General features: G+C 33.5%; 1 protein-coding gene across 1 annotated transcript; it reads left to right on the top strand.

Annotated features, from left to right (window-relative positions):
• Positions 1–1,097: 1,097 nt before the first annotated feature.
• Positions 1,098–12,819, top strand: LOC128997510 (uncharacterized). The gene is made up of 9 exons (XM_054423150.1): positions 1,098–1,185; positions 1,543–1,647; positions 2,005–2,109; positions 2,313–2,417; positions 2,621–2,802; positions 3,233–3,394; positions 9,468–9,602; positions 10,644–10,857; positions 12,686–12,819. The coding sequence occupies exons 1-9, from the start codon at positions 1,098–1,100 to the stop codon at positions 12,811–12,813; spliced, it is 1,224 nt and encodes a 407-aa protein (XP_054279125.1). The 3' UTR covers positions 12,814–12,819.
• Positions 12,820–21,144: the final 8,325 nt, after the last annotated feature.

Below are 21,144 nucleotides of genomic sequence, written 5' to 3'. Positions count from 1 at the left end.
TTGATTTAAATTGACGTCGTGAAGAGGGCTGGCTAGTGTTGGAGCTTAGCCCCCCAGAGCCTGAGGTCCTGGGTTCAAATCCCGCCAATCACTGGTGGATTTTGTCTTTGCGATATCGCAGCTGCCCTCTAGGACTAGCCTGAATTAATGTTTAAGACGGTTCCCAGTTGAAACCTAGGATCTGAAGGTGTAACATGGACAAATTCAAACCGATGTGAGAAAAGAATTCAGTTACTAAATACTAGCATACAAGTATGGCAATTACGACGTCTTTACATTATTAGCACGTTATACAAAATATACTTTTTTAACGTTGTTTTTGTATGCCTAAGTAAGTGAAGTAAGACAGATGATGAAAAATAATACATTTTGTTTAGCCTAAAAAATACATGGATGTATGTTTTATAAGACTTGTAATAATATATTTATAAACTTACTCTGTTTATTCAGGTAATTTAATATCATGTAAGATGCAGATAAAGAAGTTATTATATTGAACTAGTGTACAACAATGAGGATTTACCTTATTTATCATCTTAATGTGTAGTCAAGCCATCAGCTCTAAACAAATAAATGGCTTAAATGTATACTTGATTTTACAAATTAATATCGCCCTTCTATTTTATTGTTTTTAGATACCATATCATCGTATTTTCAAAGTTCACCAGATTCCCTATGAACTCCCAGTGTTTGTTTGACACATCCTGTTAAACCAAGTACCAAAACTAACTAGATATATTTAAACTTATATTTAAACTCTTGTAAAGATTAGATAATCCCAAGTTGAAGCTGGCCATAGAGCTTCCTGAGGATTATGAGAGATTGGAATTCCAGAGTTCTCCAGCTTTCTACGAAGTCCCAGTGTTTGACACATCCTGTCAAACCAAGTACCAAAACTAACTAATTCTTACTCTTGTAACATTTAGATAATCCGAAGTTGAAGCTGGCTATAGAGCTCCCTGAGGATTACGAGAGATTGGAGTTCCAGAGTTCTCCAGCTCCCTACGAAGTCCCAGTGTTTGACACATCCTGTCAAACCAAGTACAAAAACTAACTAATTCTTTCTCTTGTAACGTTTAGATAATCCCAAGTTGAAGATGGCCATAGAGCTTCCTGAGGATTATGAGAGATTAGAGTTCCAGAGTTCTCCAGCTCCCTACGAAGTGACAGTGTTTGACACATCCTGTCAAACCAAGTACCAAAACTAACTAATTCTTACTCTTGTAACATTTAGATAATCCGAAGTTGAAGCTGGCTATAGAGCTCCCTGAGGATTACGAGAGATTGGAGTTCCAGAGTTCTCCAGCTCCCTACGAAGTCCCAGTGTTTGACACATCCTGTCAAACCAAGTACCAAAACTAACTAATTCTTACTTTTGTAACATTTAGATAATCCGAAGTTGAAGCTGGCCATAGAGCTTCCTGAGGATTATGAGAGATTGGAATTCCAGAGTTCTTCAGCTTTCTACGAAGTCCCAGTGTTTGACACATCCTGTCAAACCAAGTACCAAAACTAACTAATTCTTACTCTTGTAACATTTAGATAATCCCAAGTTGAAGCTGGCCATAGAGCTTCCTGAGGATTACGAGAGATTGGAGTTCCAGAGTTCTCCAGCTTCCTACGAAGTCCCAGTGTTTGACACATCCTGTCAAACCAAGTACCAAAACTAACTAATTCTTACTCTTGTAACATTTAGATAATCCCAAGTTGAAGCTGGCCATAGAGCTTCCTGAGGATTACGAGAGATTGGAGTTTCAGAGTTCTCCAGCTTCCTACGAAGTCCCAGTGTTTGACACATCCTGTCAAACCAAGTACAAAAACTAACTAATTCTTTCTCTTGTAACGTTTAGATAATCCCAAGTTGAAGCTGGCCATAGAGCTTCCTGAGGATTATGAGAGATTAGAGTTCCAGAGTTCTCCAGCTCCCTAGGAAGTGCCAGTGTTTGACACATCCTGTCAAACCAAGTACAAAAACTAACTAATTCTTTCTCTTGTAACGTTTAGATAATCCCAAGTTGAAGCTGGCCATAGAGCTTCCTGAGGATTATGAGAGATTAGAGTTCCAGAGTTCTCCAGCTCCCTACGAAGTGACAGTGTTTGACACATCCTGTCAAACCAAGTACAAAAACTAACTAATTCTTACTCTTGTAACATTTAGATAATCCCAAGTTGAAGCTGGCCATAGAGCTTCCTGAGGATTACGAGAGATTGGAGTTCCAGAGTTCTCCAGCTCCCTACGAAGTGCCAGTGTTTGACACATCCTGTCAAACCAAGTACCAAAACTAACTAATTCTTACTCTTGTAACATTTAGATAATCCCAAGTTGAAGCTGGCCATAGAGCTTCCTGAGGATTACGAGAGATTGGAGTTCCAGAGTTCTCCAGCTTCTTACGAAGTCCCAGTGTTTGACACATCCTGTCAAACCAAGTACAAAAACTAACTAATTCTTTCTCTTGTAACGTTTAGATAATCCCAAGTTGAAGCTGGCCATAGAGCTTCCTGAGGATTATGAGAGATTAGAGTTCCAGAGTTCTCCAGCTCCCTACGAAGTGCCAGTGTTTGACACATCCTGTCAAACCAAGTACAAAAACTAACTAATTCTTTTTCTTGTAACGTTTAGATAATCCCAAGTTGAAGCTGGCCATAGAGCTTCCTGAGGATTATGAGAGATTAGAGTTCCAGAGTTCTCCAGCTCCCTACGAAGTGCCAGTGTTTGACACGTCCCTGACAACTAATCTCTCAGTACAATTGGGAGGAACAGCAACCTTCTACTGCAGAGTCAGAAACACACGAGAAGACAGGGTGAGGCTTGATCTATCTTTAAAAACTACGAATCATAATTTATTTAATGATCCTTTAATTAAGATAAAAAAACATGCTGTATTTTACTTTAACTAAAGGACATTCAAAAGTCACAATGGCTGTTCAGCTATTATAACTAGAGGTGCGGTAAATATGCTGTAAGACAAGTTTTAAAAACCTGCCATCGAATCAACTACAAGCTGCAGTTTTACCACAGACTTTGTTCAAAAAAACCATCTTCGATCTAAGACTTACCTAGCACTATAGATGTATGATAACAAATTCATAACTACAAAGCTCATAGTACAAATCAAAGTCAAACCCATTGATGTTTCACTATTCATAATATAATCATCAGTGAAATGTTGCGGTGTCCAACAATATTACTTTTTTAAATCATAAAGATTAATGTTATTCCCTTGGGTTACAGGTGTCATGGGTTCGAAGAAGAGACTGGCACATCCTAAGTTCAGGGACGATGACCTACACCAATGATGAGAGGTTCCAAGTCGTACATGTAGACAGTACAGACGACTGGGACCTACAGATCAAATATGTGCAGAGAAGAGATAATGGCACATACGAATGCCAGGTAAAGATAACATTGAGTGCACTTAAATTGGGTTGGATTACATGGTATGTAACTTACAGTAGTTTGCACTAACCAAAAGTTGTCAATGGCGTTGACTTCCCTAATTACGCCACACCAAGTTAAACTCATTATAGTCACTTAGCGAAAACTGCTTGAGAATATCAAGCATAGAATGCAGTAATTTTCTGTAAGGGTGAATAATAATTTCTAATATATCAAAGGACGTTTTTAATTTAAAATATAACTATAGTTTTATGGTGCCAACGTTTTATTAAAATTAAGCTTTTAACGTATTACGTTTTGTTTAATAAAATAAAGAATTTCTTTAGAAATGAACTATAAGTCATGGAATTTCACTACCTGTTGGTTTTAAGGGTTTCATAAAGATTTTAGGCTATACGTTCTGAGGAGTAAACCTTAATAAAACCACTGTATATACATTTCAAACCAAATTAAAAACATATTTTACTTACACTTTAATTTGCATTAGAAGATTATTATTTGAAACACTATTTAGTATCCTTACTTGTACAAGGAATTTGATTCAGGAACGTCATTTAAACATTTAGTATATATGATAACTTACATAATATGTTATACTAGCAAGTGACAACAACTTCTAAAACATTGAAAGTATCTAATCAACTCAATGTTGTCCATGTTGAAAATGTAATCGTAAACTCAATGACCTGGAAAACATTTTAAATAATAAACAATCATCCGTGATCAATGAATATTTACGGTAAACGCATGTTGATTTAATGATTAAATACACCTATTAAACACCTATTAAATGCTAGTAAACGAGGAACTGAAAATCATTATCGAATACATAGTTTAACTAATGCTCTGTTCCATCTTATTGTTGTCATTCTTTCTAATTAACAATATTGAAACTCAAATAATCAGCTTGTTTCCAATTAAATCGGTGTGTCAAATAATAGGGGAATATAGAACTTCCCATTTGAAATATGATTACAGAGGAATCCTTAAAGTCTGATTTGTTAATTAACGAAAGCAAAATGGAAGCGCATCTGGAGCTTGGGTATTTCGTGTGCAAAACTTTATCTCAAAGTTCTCAGCAAGTAACTCGGTAATTACTTTATTGTCTGCAAAACAAAGAGACAAAAGCATAATACTGTTTAAAAGGAATCTCCCTTATTGGGTGAAGTGTGTTCAAGTAATGATGTACGATCATTGTTATTTGTCCTTTCATAAAGCTTAAAATATGCCAAATTATCGTAATTGATAGGGTTATTATATCTGGGACGTTTTGGAATTCAAAGAAATATGTGGAAAAAGCTTTCCTGCTTCATTAACGAGGTATTAGTATTTCAACTTTCTATGCCTTGTAAAGCTTGCACAATTTTGGTTTTCCTGAAAATTAAATATCCCTCTGACGTTGACAACCAATCAATCGGTTACCAAAAGGAATGAAGAAAAACAATATTTGGTTCTCCTTAAGTATGTATTTCATACTTTAAAACATACCTTCCCACCAGAAAGCACGAAACAATAAAATTTTTCTAGGGACGTTTTCGTAGTTAGATAATATCATATTCTTCAAATTATTATAAAGTTACTTAGCTGGAAACCCCATCATGTATAATGTACAAAATCTGTACAAGGACAAACCTGCCGTGGTAAGCAAAAAGGCCGTATCAACATAAATGACGAATCTGAGAAAATGGATGTTTTGTCAAAGCCAGTCAGAGTCATGTTTTTTCGATTTCTAATTTAAACGGTTGACCGAATTCAATAATTTTTTTTTTCAAACTACTTCTTTTTCAATGCAGGAGACTATGAATATATTTTTATTAATGTATAATGATACATTCATATTTTTTAATCCAGTTACCCTTTTTACTGTTAAGGTTTATTAGGCCAAAAAGCCGTATCTCAAGTTACCTTTTTTTGGCTTAGGAAAATGTCTTTTTAAGAAACAAAATTTTCCCATGCCCAAAGGAGGTAGGTTGTGATACGGCTTTTTAGACTAGTAAACATTAACAGTAAAAAGGGGTCAATCACCAATAAAAGGTACTTAGAATTAAACTAGATATATGAAACTTGGAAAGAAGGTATATCTACATTTATTCTACACGTAAGTTATGTAATATTTGGTAACGATTAACAAATATTTACGTATTTTATAAACAGAAAACTGCCGTAGAAAGCTTATTTCATTTTGTTGACCCAGGTCAATCACCAATAAAAGGTACCGGTACTTAGAATTAAACTATATACATGAAACTTGGAACGAAGGTATATCCACATGTATTCTACACGTATGTTAAATTTGGTAACGATAAATAAATATTTATCTATTTTATTACCTAAAAACCGGCCAAAATAGCTCATTTTATTTTGTTGACCCGGGTCAATCGCCAATAAAAGGTACTTAGAATTAAACTATATACATGAAACTTGGAAAGAAGGTATGTCCACATGTATTCTACACGTATGTTAAATTTGGTAACGATTAAAAAATATTTATCAGTTATACCTTCGTTCCAAGTTTCATGTAAATAGTTTAATTCTAAGTACCTTTTTTAGGCGATTGACCCGGGTCAACAAAATAAAATGAGCTATTTTGGCTGGTTTTTAGTTAATAAAATAGATTAATATTTTTTAATCGTTACCAAATTTAACATACGTGTAGAATACATGTGGATATACCTTCGTTCCAAGTTTCATATATATAGTTTAATTCTAAGTACCGGTAACTTTTATTGGTGATTGACCTGGGTCAACAAAATGAAATAAGCTTTTTACAGCAGTTTTTTGTTAATAAAATAGGTAAATATTTTTTAATCGTTACCAAATTGAACATACGTGTAGAATACATGTAGATATACATTCGTCCCAAGTTTCATGTATATAGTTTAATTCTAAGTACCTTTTATTGGTGATTGACCTGGGTAAACAAAATGAAATAAGTCTTTTACGGGAGTTTTTTGTTAATAAAATAGATAAATATTTTTTAATCGTTACCAAATTTAACATACGTTTAGAATACATGTGGATATACATTCGTTCCAAGTTTCATATATATAGTTTAATTCTAAGTACCTTTTATTGGTGATTGACCCGGGTCAACAAAATGAAATTAGCTTTTTACAGCAGTTTTTTGTTAATAAAATAGGTAAATATTTTTTAATCGTTACCAAATTTAACATACGTGTAGAATACATGTGGATATACCTTCGTTCCAAGTTTCATGTAAATTTCTACATTCAAAGTGGTTTTTTTCTAAATATATTGAATTTGTTGACCCGGGTCAACAAAATAGGGAGTCCCGGCTAGCCTATAGTGATACTTTCCCTCCAAGTTGTTTTTTTGTAAAATTCATTTACCACCTAACAACTAGATATTCATGTGATGCATAGAGTATGTAAAACAGAAATTATAGGAAGGTCTTCAAAATTTAATGTGTTGCTTTCCTATGCATTTTAATGGTAAAATTTTGAACCGTAATTGGATTTGGGCGAGACTATACTAAGCCAAAAAACAGTAAGGCAGAAATACTATTCCAGAAAGCCGTAACTGTTTTTTGCTTACTGTTTTTTGGCCAAGTAAACCAAAGTTACGGTGTTTTGACTTAGTATTTGCACATTTGTTGGTAGATACGGTAAATAACTAGTTTGATATCTCAAAAACGGCTTGAGATACGGTGTTTTCGCCTACATTTTTGGATATTCATATTCATATTCATTCATATTCATTAGCCTTCGTCGTTGACCCTCTGGTGAGGGAATAGACTGCGTCGTTGTTTAATACAGAAAAAAAGACACAAAAACTAAGACTACACGCACATATAAAATAAAACTGTGTATTAAACATGGCGGGCAGGCAGTAGGCGGTACAAAAAATTAATTGTCCCGCTCCAAATTGTCCGTAAAGAAGTCCTCTACTTTGTAGTATGGTCTATTGATCATCAAGTCTTTCACAGCACTCTTGAACTTCCGGTCGTCCAGACATCGAATGCTGGAAGGGAGTCTGTTGAAGAACTTGATGGCTGATGTAGGGAAGGAATTGAGCGTCCTGCTCAATCTCGCACGGGGAACATCGAGATCCTGCCTAGCTCTGGTATTATGGGCGTGGATGTGGCTTCTGGTGTTGAGAAGAGGAACACTGCATTTTATTTCAACCAGGCAGGCGTAGATGTAGTGGCTGCAGACGGTTAGAATTCCAAGTCTCTTGAATATCGGTTTGCAGTGTTCTCTAAAAGGGCTCCTTGAGATTATACGGACTGCCGCTTTTTGAAGCTTTAAGACTTCCTCCACTTCCGACGCATGACCCCAAAGGTGTAGTCCATACGCAATGTGCGAATGAAACAGGGCATGGTATACCATGAGCAGGTACTGCTCCGTGACACATTTCCGGAGGCGCCTGAGGAGGCAGTTGACTCTCGCAAGCCGTGTGGCAACATGGGCAGCATGGTCATTCCAGTCGAGTCGGCTGTCCAGCTGGAAACCGAGAAGTTTAACTGCAGCCATGTCGTCCGAGGAGTCTCTTGAGAGGGTACAAAGGAGTCTCTGGGTTTTGTCTCCATTCAGTTGCAGCTTATTCATCTGGAACCATGCTTTTGCTTCTTGGACCTGGATTATGGCTAAATCCCTAGTGTGGTGTAGGTTTGGCCCTTTAGTGAGAAGCGTGGTATCATCCGCAAATAGTATAGAGCTGCTGGTCTCGTCGATGTCATTGATGAGGACCAGGAATAGAAGAGGGCCCAGCACAGATCCTTGGGGAACCCCCTGGTTCACCTCCAGTTCTAGAGAGCTTGCGCCTTCGAGTATCACCCTCTGGGTTCTGTTGGCTAAGTAGTTCTTGAAGGTGGAGAGAACCACACTACCAACGCCATATCTGCTGAGTTTTTTGAGCAGGATATCATGGGATACACAGTCAAAGGCTCTGCTGAGGTCACAGAGTGTTAACATTACCGACTCCCCAGCTTCAAAGGCCTCGCCAACTTCTCTTGCAATCTTGGCAATCGCAGACGAAGTAGATTTCCCTGCGCGGAAACCGTGCTGTGAGTCTGAAAACAGCTGGTGTGTTTCAAAGTATGTATACAACTGATTCTTCATCACCGTCTCTATCACAATCACAGGTAGTATCGAGATAGGTCTGTAGCTCGAGATACTGGCATGATCACCTTTTTCCTCGACCTTCAAAACATAAAGATTTGCACTTACCTCAAAATGTGATATTTTTGTAGTTACTGCCTTTTAGCTTACGAGGGCAGAAACGATAAATAAAAATAAAAAAAAGAAACAACATTACATTTAAAAATTAGCCAGTAGTAAACAAATATTGCTAGTCACACTGATGCCATGGGACAGACTCGCATACATTACATTGTATTTATTACAAGACAAAGTTCGAAGGTTTGTTTTGGTTTATAATATAGTTTTTTTATGTCCTAGGATGATAGGCACGAGCCTTGGATTGTTTTTCACATTACTTCAGGCTAGACCTAGGGGTTACGGCATTATCACATAGATAAAATCCATTGGTGACGTGGCGGGGATCGAACCCGGGACCTCAGGGACTGAAGTCCCGCGCTATAACCACTACGCCAGCTCACTCCCCTTTTTATGATTTATAATATAGTTACAGCATCCGGGTTATAGAATAATTTGGATCATGATGCATTTATATTGACAACATACTACCCACAGTCAGTTTCTGTTTGTAGGCGAGTGGATTATCTATGCACTATGGTAAACTACATACTGTTTACACTTTGTGGTAGATGTGGCAGGTGAAACACGTGCACTTAAAATCCATCCCGAGGCCGTGCCACACCAAGCTGCAAAGTCAAAAATCACTTACCATGTTAACAAAGAGAAAAGTCCTATAGCACGTCTTCCATACCTGGTGGGCGATTTTATTAGACTACCTTGGCAGTAGTTTTGTCTAGAAAATGCGCAGAGGTGCGAGTGAAACATTAATTCACATTATTAGTAATCAAAATAATTTCAAATACTGATATACATGTTCTCCCCTCCATATCTCTATAAGTTTGATTTATTTCATCATATAGGGTTACCCTAATCGTTTCTTTATGTCACAGGTTGGGACCAAGTTTGGAATACTCTCACACTACTACAACCTCCATGTAATCGTCCCTACAGCATTCATCCTGGGCAGCGGAGAATATCATATTGGGGAGGGCAGCACTATCAGCCTCGTCTGTATCATAGAGAATGTAAGTTAATGACAAAAATTAAACTGTAGTACACTACTAGCTGCCATTTCTGGATAAAAAAAAAATCTCTATCTTGACAGTAAAGTAAATTGTATATAGATTAAATAATTATAATTCGTTTTTGGTACTTTGATTGGATGTCTAAACATGAGGACTTTTTATGTAACTAATAGATAATTTTATATTCCTCCAATATGAAAATATATAAGAGGTGTTTTAACTGAGCCCGAATCTCTTCTCTCAAAACAGTAGTTGAGACATTAATGATTTTTGGCACCTCGAAGTGTAAATGTGTAACCACGACTCTAAAAAGAAATACTCCACGCTTACATCTCACAAAAGGTACCATGAAACAATCTTCAATCACAGAAAGAAATGCAGGGTTTGAGACTCATATACGATCACCGTAAGATACTTTGAAACCCTTACGAGGGAAGGGAACAGGCAGACCTAACATTAGGACTTTATGCCTGAGCTACATGGGATATTTGTAAAACCCATATTTTATTTCGGATAAATTAACGTAGGTAGCAATTATCATTATCTCGTATATTCGACGAATCTCCTCCACAAAGCCCACTACGGTGGCAGAACCAGCCGTAGAGATAAGGAGTTTAGGGGCTTTTTCACACTCGTAGAAGTTACAAAGATATTTCCTAAGGTATCCCGGGAGAAAGCCAATTCTTTTATAGCCACGATTCATCCACCAGTCAGATGACGAATAAGACTAGTGGCCCAACGTCTTTTGATATTGCGTTCAAAGCTCTATTCCAGTGAATCTCGTTTTTATTATAAAATGATGTTCTCAAAAAAGTTTTCTTCTTTAACTTTGACGCCCACAAGCTAATGAGGCCGGCTATGAGGACTCTTACTATGTCAATGAAAGTCGCTTCAAAACAGTTCGACTCACACAACACTTGTGATTGACATATATTAAAATCTATACTGACTTATACATACTATCTTACTCTACTTCTATGCCATATCCTCCATCCTCTAAACTTATATTATCTATGTGTGACTATGTTGTACATGTTACAGAGCCCAACTCCACCACAGTATGTTTTCTGGTACCACAACGACAAGATGGTCAACTACGACTCAGTTAGAGGCGGAGTCACTGTAGACACAGAGCCAGGACCCAAGACACACAGCAGACTCATAGTCAACAAGGCTACCCCAGCGGACACTGGCAACTACACCTGCAGAGCTCCAAACACAGATCCTGACACCATCTACGTGTTCGTCAGTAAAGGTATTGTTTATAATTTGTTACACATTTAAATCCTAGGATGGTAGGTTCCAGCTAGGAAGCATGCTCACATGAAGTAATATGAGCACGACCGGGACAGTTTGTGCCTTTATCACATGGAAAATATCACTTGGTGATTGGTGGGATCCGAACTCGATACTACAGTGACTGCAACCCTGCGTTCTACTATTGGACAAAATCTTCTCCCAATAATATTCGTTGTGAAAAAATAATTTCTTAGGCTCTCAGAAGACGAATTTGATTTATATTCGTAAAGGATTTGAATAAATTGATGAAGATGATTACACCTAAAACCAAAGCTAAGCTAAAGGATATTTCAATTTCCATGTGTTACATATAAATTAAAATAATAAAATATTGTATTTAAAAATTAAAAATAAATTGCCTGATTTACAAAGGTTAAGTGATACCAAATACCTAATTGCGTTTTATTTGGTTGTGTAATTCATTTTAATTTTAAATACCTCATTGTATAAAAATATATTTTTTTAATATTAAACTTGAATTAAAAAATAATGTGGCCGGTGAATTGTCTCTGTCATTCATTTAAAGTCTATTTGATCATTTTTTGCAGTTTGTATACAAATTAGATAATGTATTAAACACTGTTGCAATTTAAAATATAAATATACAATATTTATGTAAAATGATGCCAAATAATTTGTTTTCAGGAAAAGGTTTAAAAATATTTAATTAAGTTAATTGTGTAAATATTATTACAAAAATTTGAAAACTTAATTTATTCCAATCTTAAGCTTATGAGAAATGTCTTAGAGGTAAGAAAAATGCCAAAATACATTTTCCTTGTACTGAAACACTGTGTTATGGCGTTTTAAAACTAAGAGATATAAGGAATTTGTAAGATTAAATGCCTCATTATGGTATCGTACAGTTCTAAAAAAAACAACATATCTAAAAAAACCTACATTAAAGTTTATTCGCAGTAAGACCTTCATATTAAAATAATAAATTATATTAATAAAAATATGCTCTGTTAAATTTCATTATTGTTGTTAACGTTATAGAATCTGTATTTAAGATTACGAAACTCTTTTTAGCGAATTTCTCCTATAGGGAATAAGCTATTACCGTAGTACTCATGGTAAGACCTGGACCCGGGACCGATTTTTTTTCGTCTTGAGGTCCCTAGAGGCCAAAAATAGCATCCGTTCAAATTCATGTATATATACATATTTATATATATATATGTGTCCGTTAGCGCGATAACTCGAGCAAAAATGATCCGATTTTGATGAAATTTGGTACAAACGTGTAAACCTACGTTTATTCTAACGAGTTCGCCAACCATCATGATCGGACCATGGAAACGGGGGTTTATGAGGGCTTTTATGGGGTAAAAATGGGTTTTCCCATTTTTGACCCAAAAAACTTAATTTTTTGCAATTTCTTTCCAAACTGTTTTGTAGAGCTTAAAAAAACAAATAATTTAGTATATTGAAGCGTTATAATGCGCCTAATGGTTACGGAGAAAATTCAAAAAAATTGTAAATTTAAAATTCCTATGTTATTCTTATGGAGGATAAGTAAACTGTTGTAGTTTGCTTATTTATTAACATTTTTTGCCCAAATTTTGAAAATGTTTTTATTTCCTACTAACATTATTATCATTCTTATTAACATTATAATATAAGAATTTTAATTTTAATATAGGAATAAATGTGATATTTTTAAGGAGACATTTTAGTGTAAATCCAATCAGGCAAATGGAAATTCGCTTAGTCTGCAGGTTTGCTGCGGCGGGGGTATTTTAAGTTTATGTTGAATGATTTTGACTTTGTATTTCTTACAGAAGGTGAGAACACTGCTGCAATTTCGCGGCCTGACAGTGCAAGTAACTTTAGACCACTGCGAAGATCGTCCCTCGCTTTCTTTTCAATCTTCTTCATTTTGTTTACCAATTTGTATAACTTAATATAAACACTTTTCTACGGACCCACTTTAAATAAAATATTTTATTATAATTGTCTATTTTTTACCATATATCAATGATATAACTCGTAGAAAGTTAATAATATCAGTGTGTTAATCTAAAAAAAAAACTGATAAAGTACAAGTACAACTGATTATAAATATTAGATTGCTCGTCGTATTTTAATTACCTTAAAAAAATTAAGTTAATTCAACACATATTTATAAATAGTAGTACCATATAATATAATGTCCTACATATTATATGCTTTACCATTAGCACATCAAATTTCAAATAAGTAATGAATTTATTAACGTTTAGAGTAAAAGAAAAAGACTATCCAGCCGGATGAATATTTTTATTACTGTGGGAGAAATTGTAACCTACACAAATGTAGTTATGTTTTACCTTCCAGCCTGAGGTAAAGAAAAATGTAAATTTGAAAATGTTCTTCTTATTTCCTTAACAGAACATAAATAATAAAGTAACTAATGGTTTGTTACAGGATTCATTTTGACATTTTTACATTCCAGGTAAATTGTAAAGTGTCCATAAAATTCTAAATGAATTATAATAATTCCTAAACCAATGTTGTTGGCTATTACAAGTACCGGATTGCAAACAATGGTATGTTTTTATGTTATTTTTTATGTTCGTATTTTTATGTTATAAAAAAAGACGAAAAACATTCTATTATACTCTATTAATAACAAAACGACTTTGTTGTCATCAATTTCAACAGGATATCAACATCATTTTGCGAAACGTTTCTTATATTCCGGAATTCTCGTGATATAAACTAGGATTAAAGAAAGCTACGGCACTTTATTGAAATCCTAAAACAATTATAATATATTCAAAAACGCGGTAAAAAAAACAAAATACAAAAAAAAATGAAACGCAGTTGGTTACAAAGGAAAACCGGAATTTTCGGTCTGAAATTTAATTTACTTTAATTGCCATGTGTAGCCTAGAGTGCTAATTTGTCATTTGTAAATTACACTAACAGACCTGAGTTGGCGAATGGTTTACATTCATAAAATAGCATGATTTTATTTTCAAGAATGTCCGATGCAATCCCAGGGTACAATATAAACAAAAAGGAAATAAAGGCTAACTATTAATTTCATTATCTCGGTTTTTTTAACAAAAAAATAAACAGTGTTTGTAGATCAATACCTCCATTTACACCCGTTTAAAGTATTGAATCTCATAGTTAAGAAAAAACAAGATAATCTGTAAGCCACAGATTTATTAGATGAAGAAATAGTTTTAAATTTGTTAATCAAACTAATAGATAAACAATTGGGTTTGTATAAGGAATAGGTAGCCTATATTCAAAATTAATACAAAAGAATGGAAATACATTTCGGTCGAAATTTGTTTTTCATACAATTAATTGTTTTGCCATAATATATTAATATACCACACCCAAAATTGTTTGGTTTTTGGTATTTTTTCTCCATTGAAAAGGATTATCCAATCTTTAGAGTTACCGGTACATTACTTGTAGAATTTTAATGTTTTTGTGAGAGAAAATAATTGTTTGAATACACAACACGTTTACTCTTCTTTTTTTATTTCAATATGTTTAACAGTACTGTTTTATACCTAGTTTCTTATAAATAACAATATGTTAAGTTAACAACTCTAAGAGTAAAGTATAAAACATACATTCCATTTATTAAACACAGATTATATGGAAATAAGTTAAGATCCCAACAATTCATAAAACAAACTATGTGTAAAGTGTAACACTTACCACATTGTGCCAAGCAGAAGTAGTTAAGAGGGCATAAGTGTAATTAGTTATTGTTAATCTTAGCCTGCAGACCTTCGTGTTCTGAGCTTGCAGGGCATATTTGGCTTTATACACGGTCGTACACTTATGTGGCCCTGGTACATTTTGATAATAACTGTAATTTTAGAGAAACCTTTCATAACAAGAACAGTACTGCACAAAGACACGCTGCGCATACATGTTTTGAGTAATTTTCCTTTAATAATTCTGTTACTCATAAAACTGTGGTAGTTAAGTATCCATCACAACAACAACAAAGAAAAAAAACTTAAGAATTTTCCAAAATAGGAAGAAGTCTTAATATGAATATTTATTCTTCTTGTTCGTGTATTTACGACTTTGAAACGTGTAGTTCATTCGAGGAACAAAGGATTCACTAAGATATACAGGGTATATTGACCTTTTACGTAAAATATTTTGTTTGGCCTAAATGCAAATTATTACTTTTCCAAAATTATTTGTCCATCGTTGTTTTTTGGTATTAGCAGAAAATCTACTGGTACTGTAAAATAAACCGTGGAATTTAGAAATACTGAGAGTAACGTTTTATGTAACATCAAAAGGTGAATATAATTATGTAGCCAAAATGTTCCTAAAAGTATCTTTCAAATATAAAAATAAATTAAGTTTGTAACTTTAACTATTGACTTGTGGACACTGTGGTGGTAGATATTTCATCTTCATAGATCAGGTCCCTATATCAATCCAGTACGAAAATGTGGCAGTTTTTTTTTTATATACGGGCTTTGCATTTAGCATTTTTAGCTGCTCCAAAAATGCCCAATTTTGGGTTTCTATAGGGCATTGTGATACTAACTAAAAAGTACAGATTAATATTTTATGCAGGTGATAATGGATATTTAGGTATATTTTAAAGTGGGGCTGAAATACCGCCAATGCCTAATGGTTTGGGATAAAGGTCTTTAGTTTCCACTGATATTTGTTTACTGCTAGTATTCCAAAAATACCAGGTGTAAATTAGTAAGGCTTTACGTTTTAACTTTTGAGTTGCCTCCAAAATAACCCGTTTTGGGGTTCGAGACAAAATAGTGATACCATCAAAAAGATGTATGCCTGACCTACATTAATTCCATATAGAGGTGTGCAGAATTTGGATTTCCTTGCGTATTCCATAAAAAAATATAATTTTTACATATCAGAAAAAAGGAATAGTGTCAGGAATAGTGATTTACAATTTGCTCATCGTGGATCATGCCATAAGTTAAACTAATATTTATTTCAACATTTCTATTCAATAAAAATATATATTTTTCTTTTTAAATTCATAAAGAAGGTAATTAATCTAGGTACCTTTGTTGCGTTAATTTGTAAGAATTTAAATTGTTTCTTAAACAAGTTGTGCAAAATGGTCTCACATACTTAAAACTATATAAAATACAAAGATATACAGGTAGTTGCGTATTAAAAAAATCACGATGCCTTAAACAAATTAAGTTTAGGTTTTGGGTAAAAAAAAAAAAAATTAAAAGACGATGATCAACTTAAAAACAACCCATCTATATATATTTTTTGTATTATTAATATCACGGTTGGACAAAATCAAGCATTCAAATTAAGGAAAATATGAGAATAAATATATCAGAATAAATAGAGACCGTGGTAGATGACATTCGCTAAGCTTGAGAATAAATCAATATGGTAATGGCATGTTTACCATACTAAGAGGAACGTGTCTCGAGGGTATGATATGAAGCTGATTGGTCTGAATTTAATACTGCACTAATATCAATTTAAGGAAATGCTATATAAAATTTGTCACCTATGTGTATTGTAAATTACATGATAATAATAAATAAAAACTTTATTAAACACATACGCCAAGGTATATACTTTGAGGTACGGAGTAGAAGGATGAGATGGGCAGGATATATCATAAGAAAAGAAGAAAACTGTTTACCATTGAAAGTACTGGAGAACAAACCAGAAGGAAGAATACCCGTTGGTGGACCAAAACTGAGATGATAGGACCGAGTAGAAACGGCCCTAAAAAACTGAGAAGAAAGGAGGAGGACGCAAGATGTAGAGATATATGGAGGTGAGTTGGGGAGGCTAAGTACCCTTTAGGGTACCAGTGGCCATAGCAGTAAGTAAGTATATAAATATAAGAGATTTATGTTTCCTTATAGGATTGGTGAGCTGATAAACTGGTTAGTTACTGGTAAGCTATTGACACATCAAATATGCAATGATAGAATTTCACAAAACATGTTATTTGATCCACATTTTGCGCATACATTTGAAATATTCCGATAGGGATACGATAGGGATATTATGTTGTCGACACGAATTCAATCCAGTATGTGAACATCCAGCATGTGAATCCAGTACTGTTCTATTTCAGTAAAACTATGCGGAGTTGGATATATTATGGTTTTAGTTTTTTGTTTGTTACTCTTTCCAAGATATTGTTACAAAATTGTTGAAGATTTTCAAATTGTTTGACATGAAATTATATAGGCCATTGAAAAAAAGAATTCCCAGACACCGGTACAAGTGGACAGCGACCCACTATTATTGTTTGTCAAAAGTAGTCCGTAATTACTCAATAGTCTTCTGGTTGTGCGTCGATGTTACTTATTGGTAATTCATTCATTGTTTATTATTTTTCAGTCTTTTTTGGGTATAATTTCATCAAGACAAATGTTTTTAATATAACTATATGTACTAAATGAAAAATCCACAATTATGAATATCTTATATACATTCCTATTACAAAAGGTTATCAAGTTATTAATGTAGAGTTCAGAAGAAATATATATTTCACCTATTAAAACGAAAAATAAAAAAGTTCAGTAATATTAGTATACAGTAATAATATTAAACTAAAAAAATCAATAATAAACATTGAACTTACTTTATGCAAAAGAATAAATGTAAGAAAGCCAATAAAATAATATTATTCGATTTCCTATTGTTTTAACTTAAGAACAGCAGCAAGAAGTCTCGAAGCTAGTTAGTTTACGAAATGCTTATACAGCCCTGTTTCCGGAAAAAGACAAATTGCCAGCTTTTCGCCAAATCTTCCTCGGTTACTAGTTTTCATCATCAGCGAAAAAGATAAACATTCTGAGACAGAATTGTTTGCTTATGTTTGACATATTCGTCTTGATTTGAAATCACATCAGCAATCTTAATCCAACGTATTTTAAAACAAATAAAAAAACGTTTAAATTAATGATTAATATAAAGAAAAAACATGATACTCCTTATTGAGACCTTAAATGTTATCAGGTAAATATGAAATGTCGGGACTTTTCTTTTAAACCTTTCTAAGCCATTTATTCCATATTAATAAACAACAAACCACCTTTAAAAATGTTTAAGGTGTGGGATTGCTGAAATATATGGAATGTTAGCTTATAACTGTATTTATTAGGTAAGGAATTTGACACTGTACAATGTACAATGTACAATTATTGAATAAAGATATTGAAATGAAATGAACTATTTTCCCAAGGCGCGGAGTACATCGCACTTCAAACCCATGAGATGTTGAAACAGAGCTTTTTCTGAAGTGCCAAAAAAGTTAATACATTTTATTCCATACAAGTATATTATATACATATACTAAAAGCAGAATGAGTGTTGTCGTATGTCCTTCGTTTCCTCAGTGACCACCCATTGCCACCCTCTCATGATTATAGAAATAGATTGCCCTTGTCCTCCTTGAAATAGTCTTACTTCAAAGTAAGACTATTTCTACTTCGACTCTGCCCCATGGGTTTCCGAAGTTCTGGGGTGATGTTTCTTAAGGTAACTAACTGTTGATTCGTTTCCTTGACAACCTTAAAGATACTCACAGTGTTTGGATTGGAGTTGACAATCTGTCTAATTTATTGATTCTGCAATTCCAAAACAACCGATTTTAATAAATTTTACACTTTATGACACGCAAAGCTAATAATTTTGCAAAGATTTTATTAAATTTAGATTTTTGATACTTTAATTTATATGTGGATCAGTTAAGATTTGATTCCTCACTAAATAATAACTGACATATGCTACAGAAAATGCACACTTCAGGTATATTGTAGCTTTTAAGTTTTCAGTCTACTAGATAGATAAAATTTTATCTTTAGTTACTTTTCTTAATTTTTATTTTCGTATGACTGATTTTAGAAGTATATTGCATGCAAAAAAACTTTTAAATATTTACAGGAAGGGCTGACGAAAAGAAGTGGCTAAGTCCATTTTGGGAAGTCTTACGGTAGAGCGTTTTTAAAGTCCGAAATGAGTTTGTTCTTTCAGCTTTGGTGTTTTTTATTTATATTTTTTCTCAGGAATGAACTTGTTATTTCCCATACTTACACATGCTTCACATTCGCCTACAGGATTACCAACATAAAAGTAAGTAAAATCAAAATCGAAAAAAAACGGACTGATCCATTTCTTTCCGTTAGCCCTTCTTGCTGCAAAGCCATAGCATTGACTGTACAGTCAATGGCGATAGCCATTATAAAACCGAGGATGAAAAGAGTAGACTTACCACACACACATACAGTTTGCTAAAGTAAGTTTCCATTAGAATGTTGACAGTCGATTAACTAATTTTCAAAATAAATTATAACGAGGTGTTAGCCCGTCCTACGTACGGGAATTCGTGTACAATTCAGATCAGCTAGTTTACACATATAAAGACAAAGTTTCTTGCAGTTTAATGTGAAAAATCGTCTTTAAACAAATGTTGTGTGACCAAATGTGTTTTTATTCCATCATAGGGAACGATATGCGTTTTAAATCCGATAATTTTACAATAAAACAGCAATTAATTTTGCAATTTTTACGATGTGAAAAGCGTTGAAGTGAGATTTGCAGCCGATTCGCACAGACGCACACTGATTATAAGTAGCCTACAGTAGAGAGAGTAATAGTCAATTGAGAAGTGTATAGACCTAGTCAACGATACCACCTTCCATAGCATACCTGCCTCTTCCATAATTACTATCACCACAATACAACTACTATACACAATTTCCAGTAGGTCTGAATAAAAACGACCTAAAATAAAACGATAATATCCAATAAAATTCACAGTACACATAATTTAACTTTGGTGTCCTAACATCAAAAATAATCGTCACACCTATCCTTTATATCAATTTCACTGCATTAATGTTTGTATCAAATATATTTATGTTAAAAAGATAGTAATCAATAACCTGTACGCACTTGTACGCAATAGATGTATTGAGTTCTTTCACAATTCAAATTATATTCCTACAAAAACTATACATATTTACTTTTAATGACAACAATTATTTATATACAAACAATTGTGTATGCGTAATGTGTTTTGCAAACAAAATGTTCGTGTGTGTTTTATTTTTCATCGTTAAATATAAAGAACAACCTCTACTTTAAGAAATAAAATATGACAGTATTAGGAATAAGTGGATGAATGTAAAACTTAGCTTATATTACCAGTTAATTTGGTTTGTATTGTATTTTCGTAACAAGCACGGTCAAGAAAACATTGAAGAACATCTGTATTACTTATCTTCGTTGAGTTTTCGCCTTAAAATTGTCGTACCTAAGAACATTAATGTCATTTATCAAGAACGTGACAGTAATATTTCACTCTTCAAAAACATTTTCAGGTTTTGCGTAATGTTTTATAATGGGGTAAACCACTAAAACCTACTGTGGTACACATAATGTGGAATATGGCATTATGTTGAAACTTTAACTATTAACACTATATTTATCGAGAGATACTCTTTTCTTTTAATTATCAATTCGTTACAGCAAGGATTTTATTATTGTTTGGCTCAGCAATCTTTTTCAGGTTAAAACCAATATAAAAAAGCAAAACAAAAACACCACAACCACTGAGTCCGAAGTAGTAAATTTTCAATGTATAGCACTTTGGTTGATCTCCATTTTTAACCAAGTGTTTATAGTTCTTAAAAATATAGCATCTTCAAAAAAAAAACCTTCAAGGTTTTTATTACTCCTTTCTCATATTTTTAACTTTACGTAGTTTTTGCAAGATTCTCCAACAATGTTAAATTTATAAAAGCTGTGTAAGATTAACTCGTATATAATATAATCAGACCAAAGAAAACAGTTCACTATAACCTTACTGCAAGGTTTGTACAAAGCATACGGTAAAATAAAGGTAAGAATTCAAAACTCTATTCATTTCAAACAGTTTAATATTAAAAAAAGAATTAACAAATCTAGCTCCTTCTTTTCTAAATAGTTAAAAATACACCAGAGTCAAATCAGGAATTTAAATTTTAATGAAAAAAATAAACCTAAATCAATAGGATTATAGATCATTTACATTTACCGAGTTCAAGAACGAATCAACATGGTAATGATATGTTTACCATACTAAGCGGAACGTGTTTTGAGGGAATAAAGCTGATTGGTCTGAATTTATAACAACGGTCCTTAACTATTCAGTATACTAGCAATAAACATGTCAAGTACAGTATACATGGGAGATAGTGCGTGAGTGTTCTGTTTATTAATTTTTTTTTTTTTTTTAATATCCTTGTTGATAAAAATCTAA

Source organism: Macrosteles quadrilineatus, unplaced genomic scaffold (assembly GCF_028750875.1).
Source record: "Macrosteles quadrilineatus isolate MER2022 unplaced genomic scaffold, UCM_ALF_1.0 Scaffold_6__1_contigs__length_79288215, whole genome shotgun sequence".
Classification (NCBI taxonomy): Eukaryota; Metazoa; Arthropoda; class Insecta; order Hemiptera; family Cicadellidae; genus Macrosteles; species Macrosteles quadrilineatus.
This window is presented reverse-complemented; position numbering and strand designations above follow the sequence as displayed.

Excerpts from the sequence above, each read along its gene's own strand:
- LOC128997510 (XM_054423150.1), top strand. The coding sequence starts at position 1,098 with ATGGCCATAGAGCTTCCTGAGGATTATGAGAGATTAGAGTTCCAGAGT. Across the intron at positions 3,395-9,467 it reads ATGGCACATACGAATGCCAG|GTTGGGACCAAGTTTGGAAT; the intron begins GTAAAGATAACA and ends TTTATGTCACAG. Across the intron at positions 9,603-10,643 it reads TCGTCTGTATCATAGAGAAT|AGCCCAACTCCACCACAGTA; the intron begins GTAAGTTAATGA and ends TACATGTTACAG.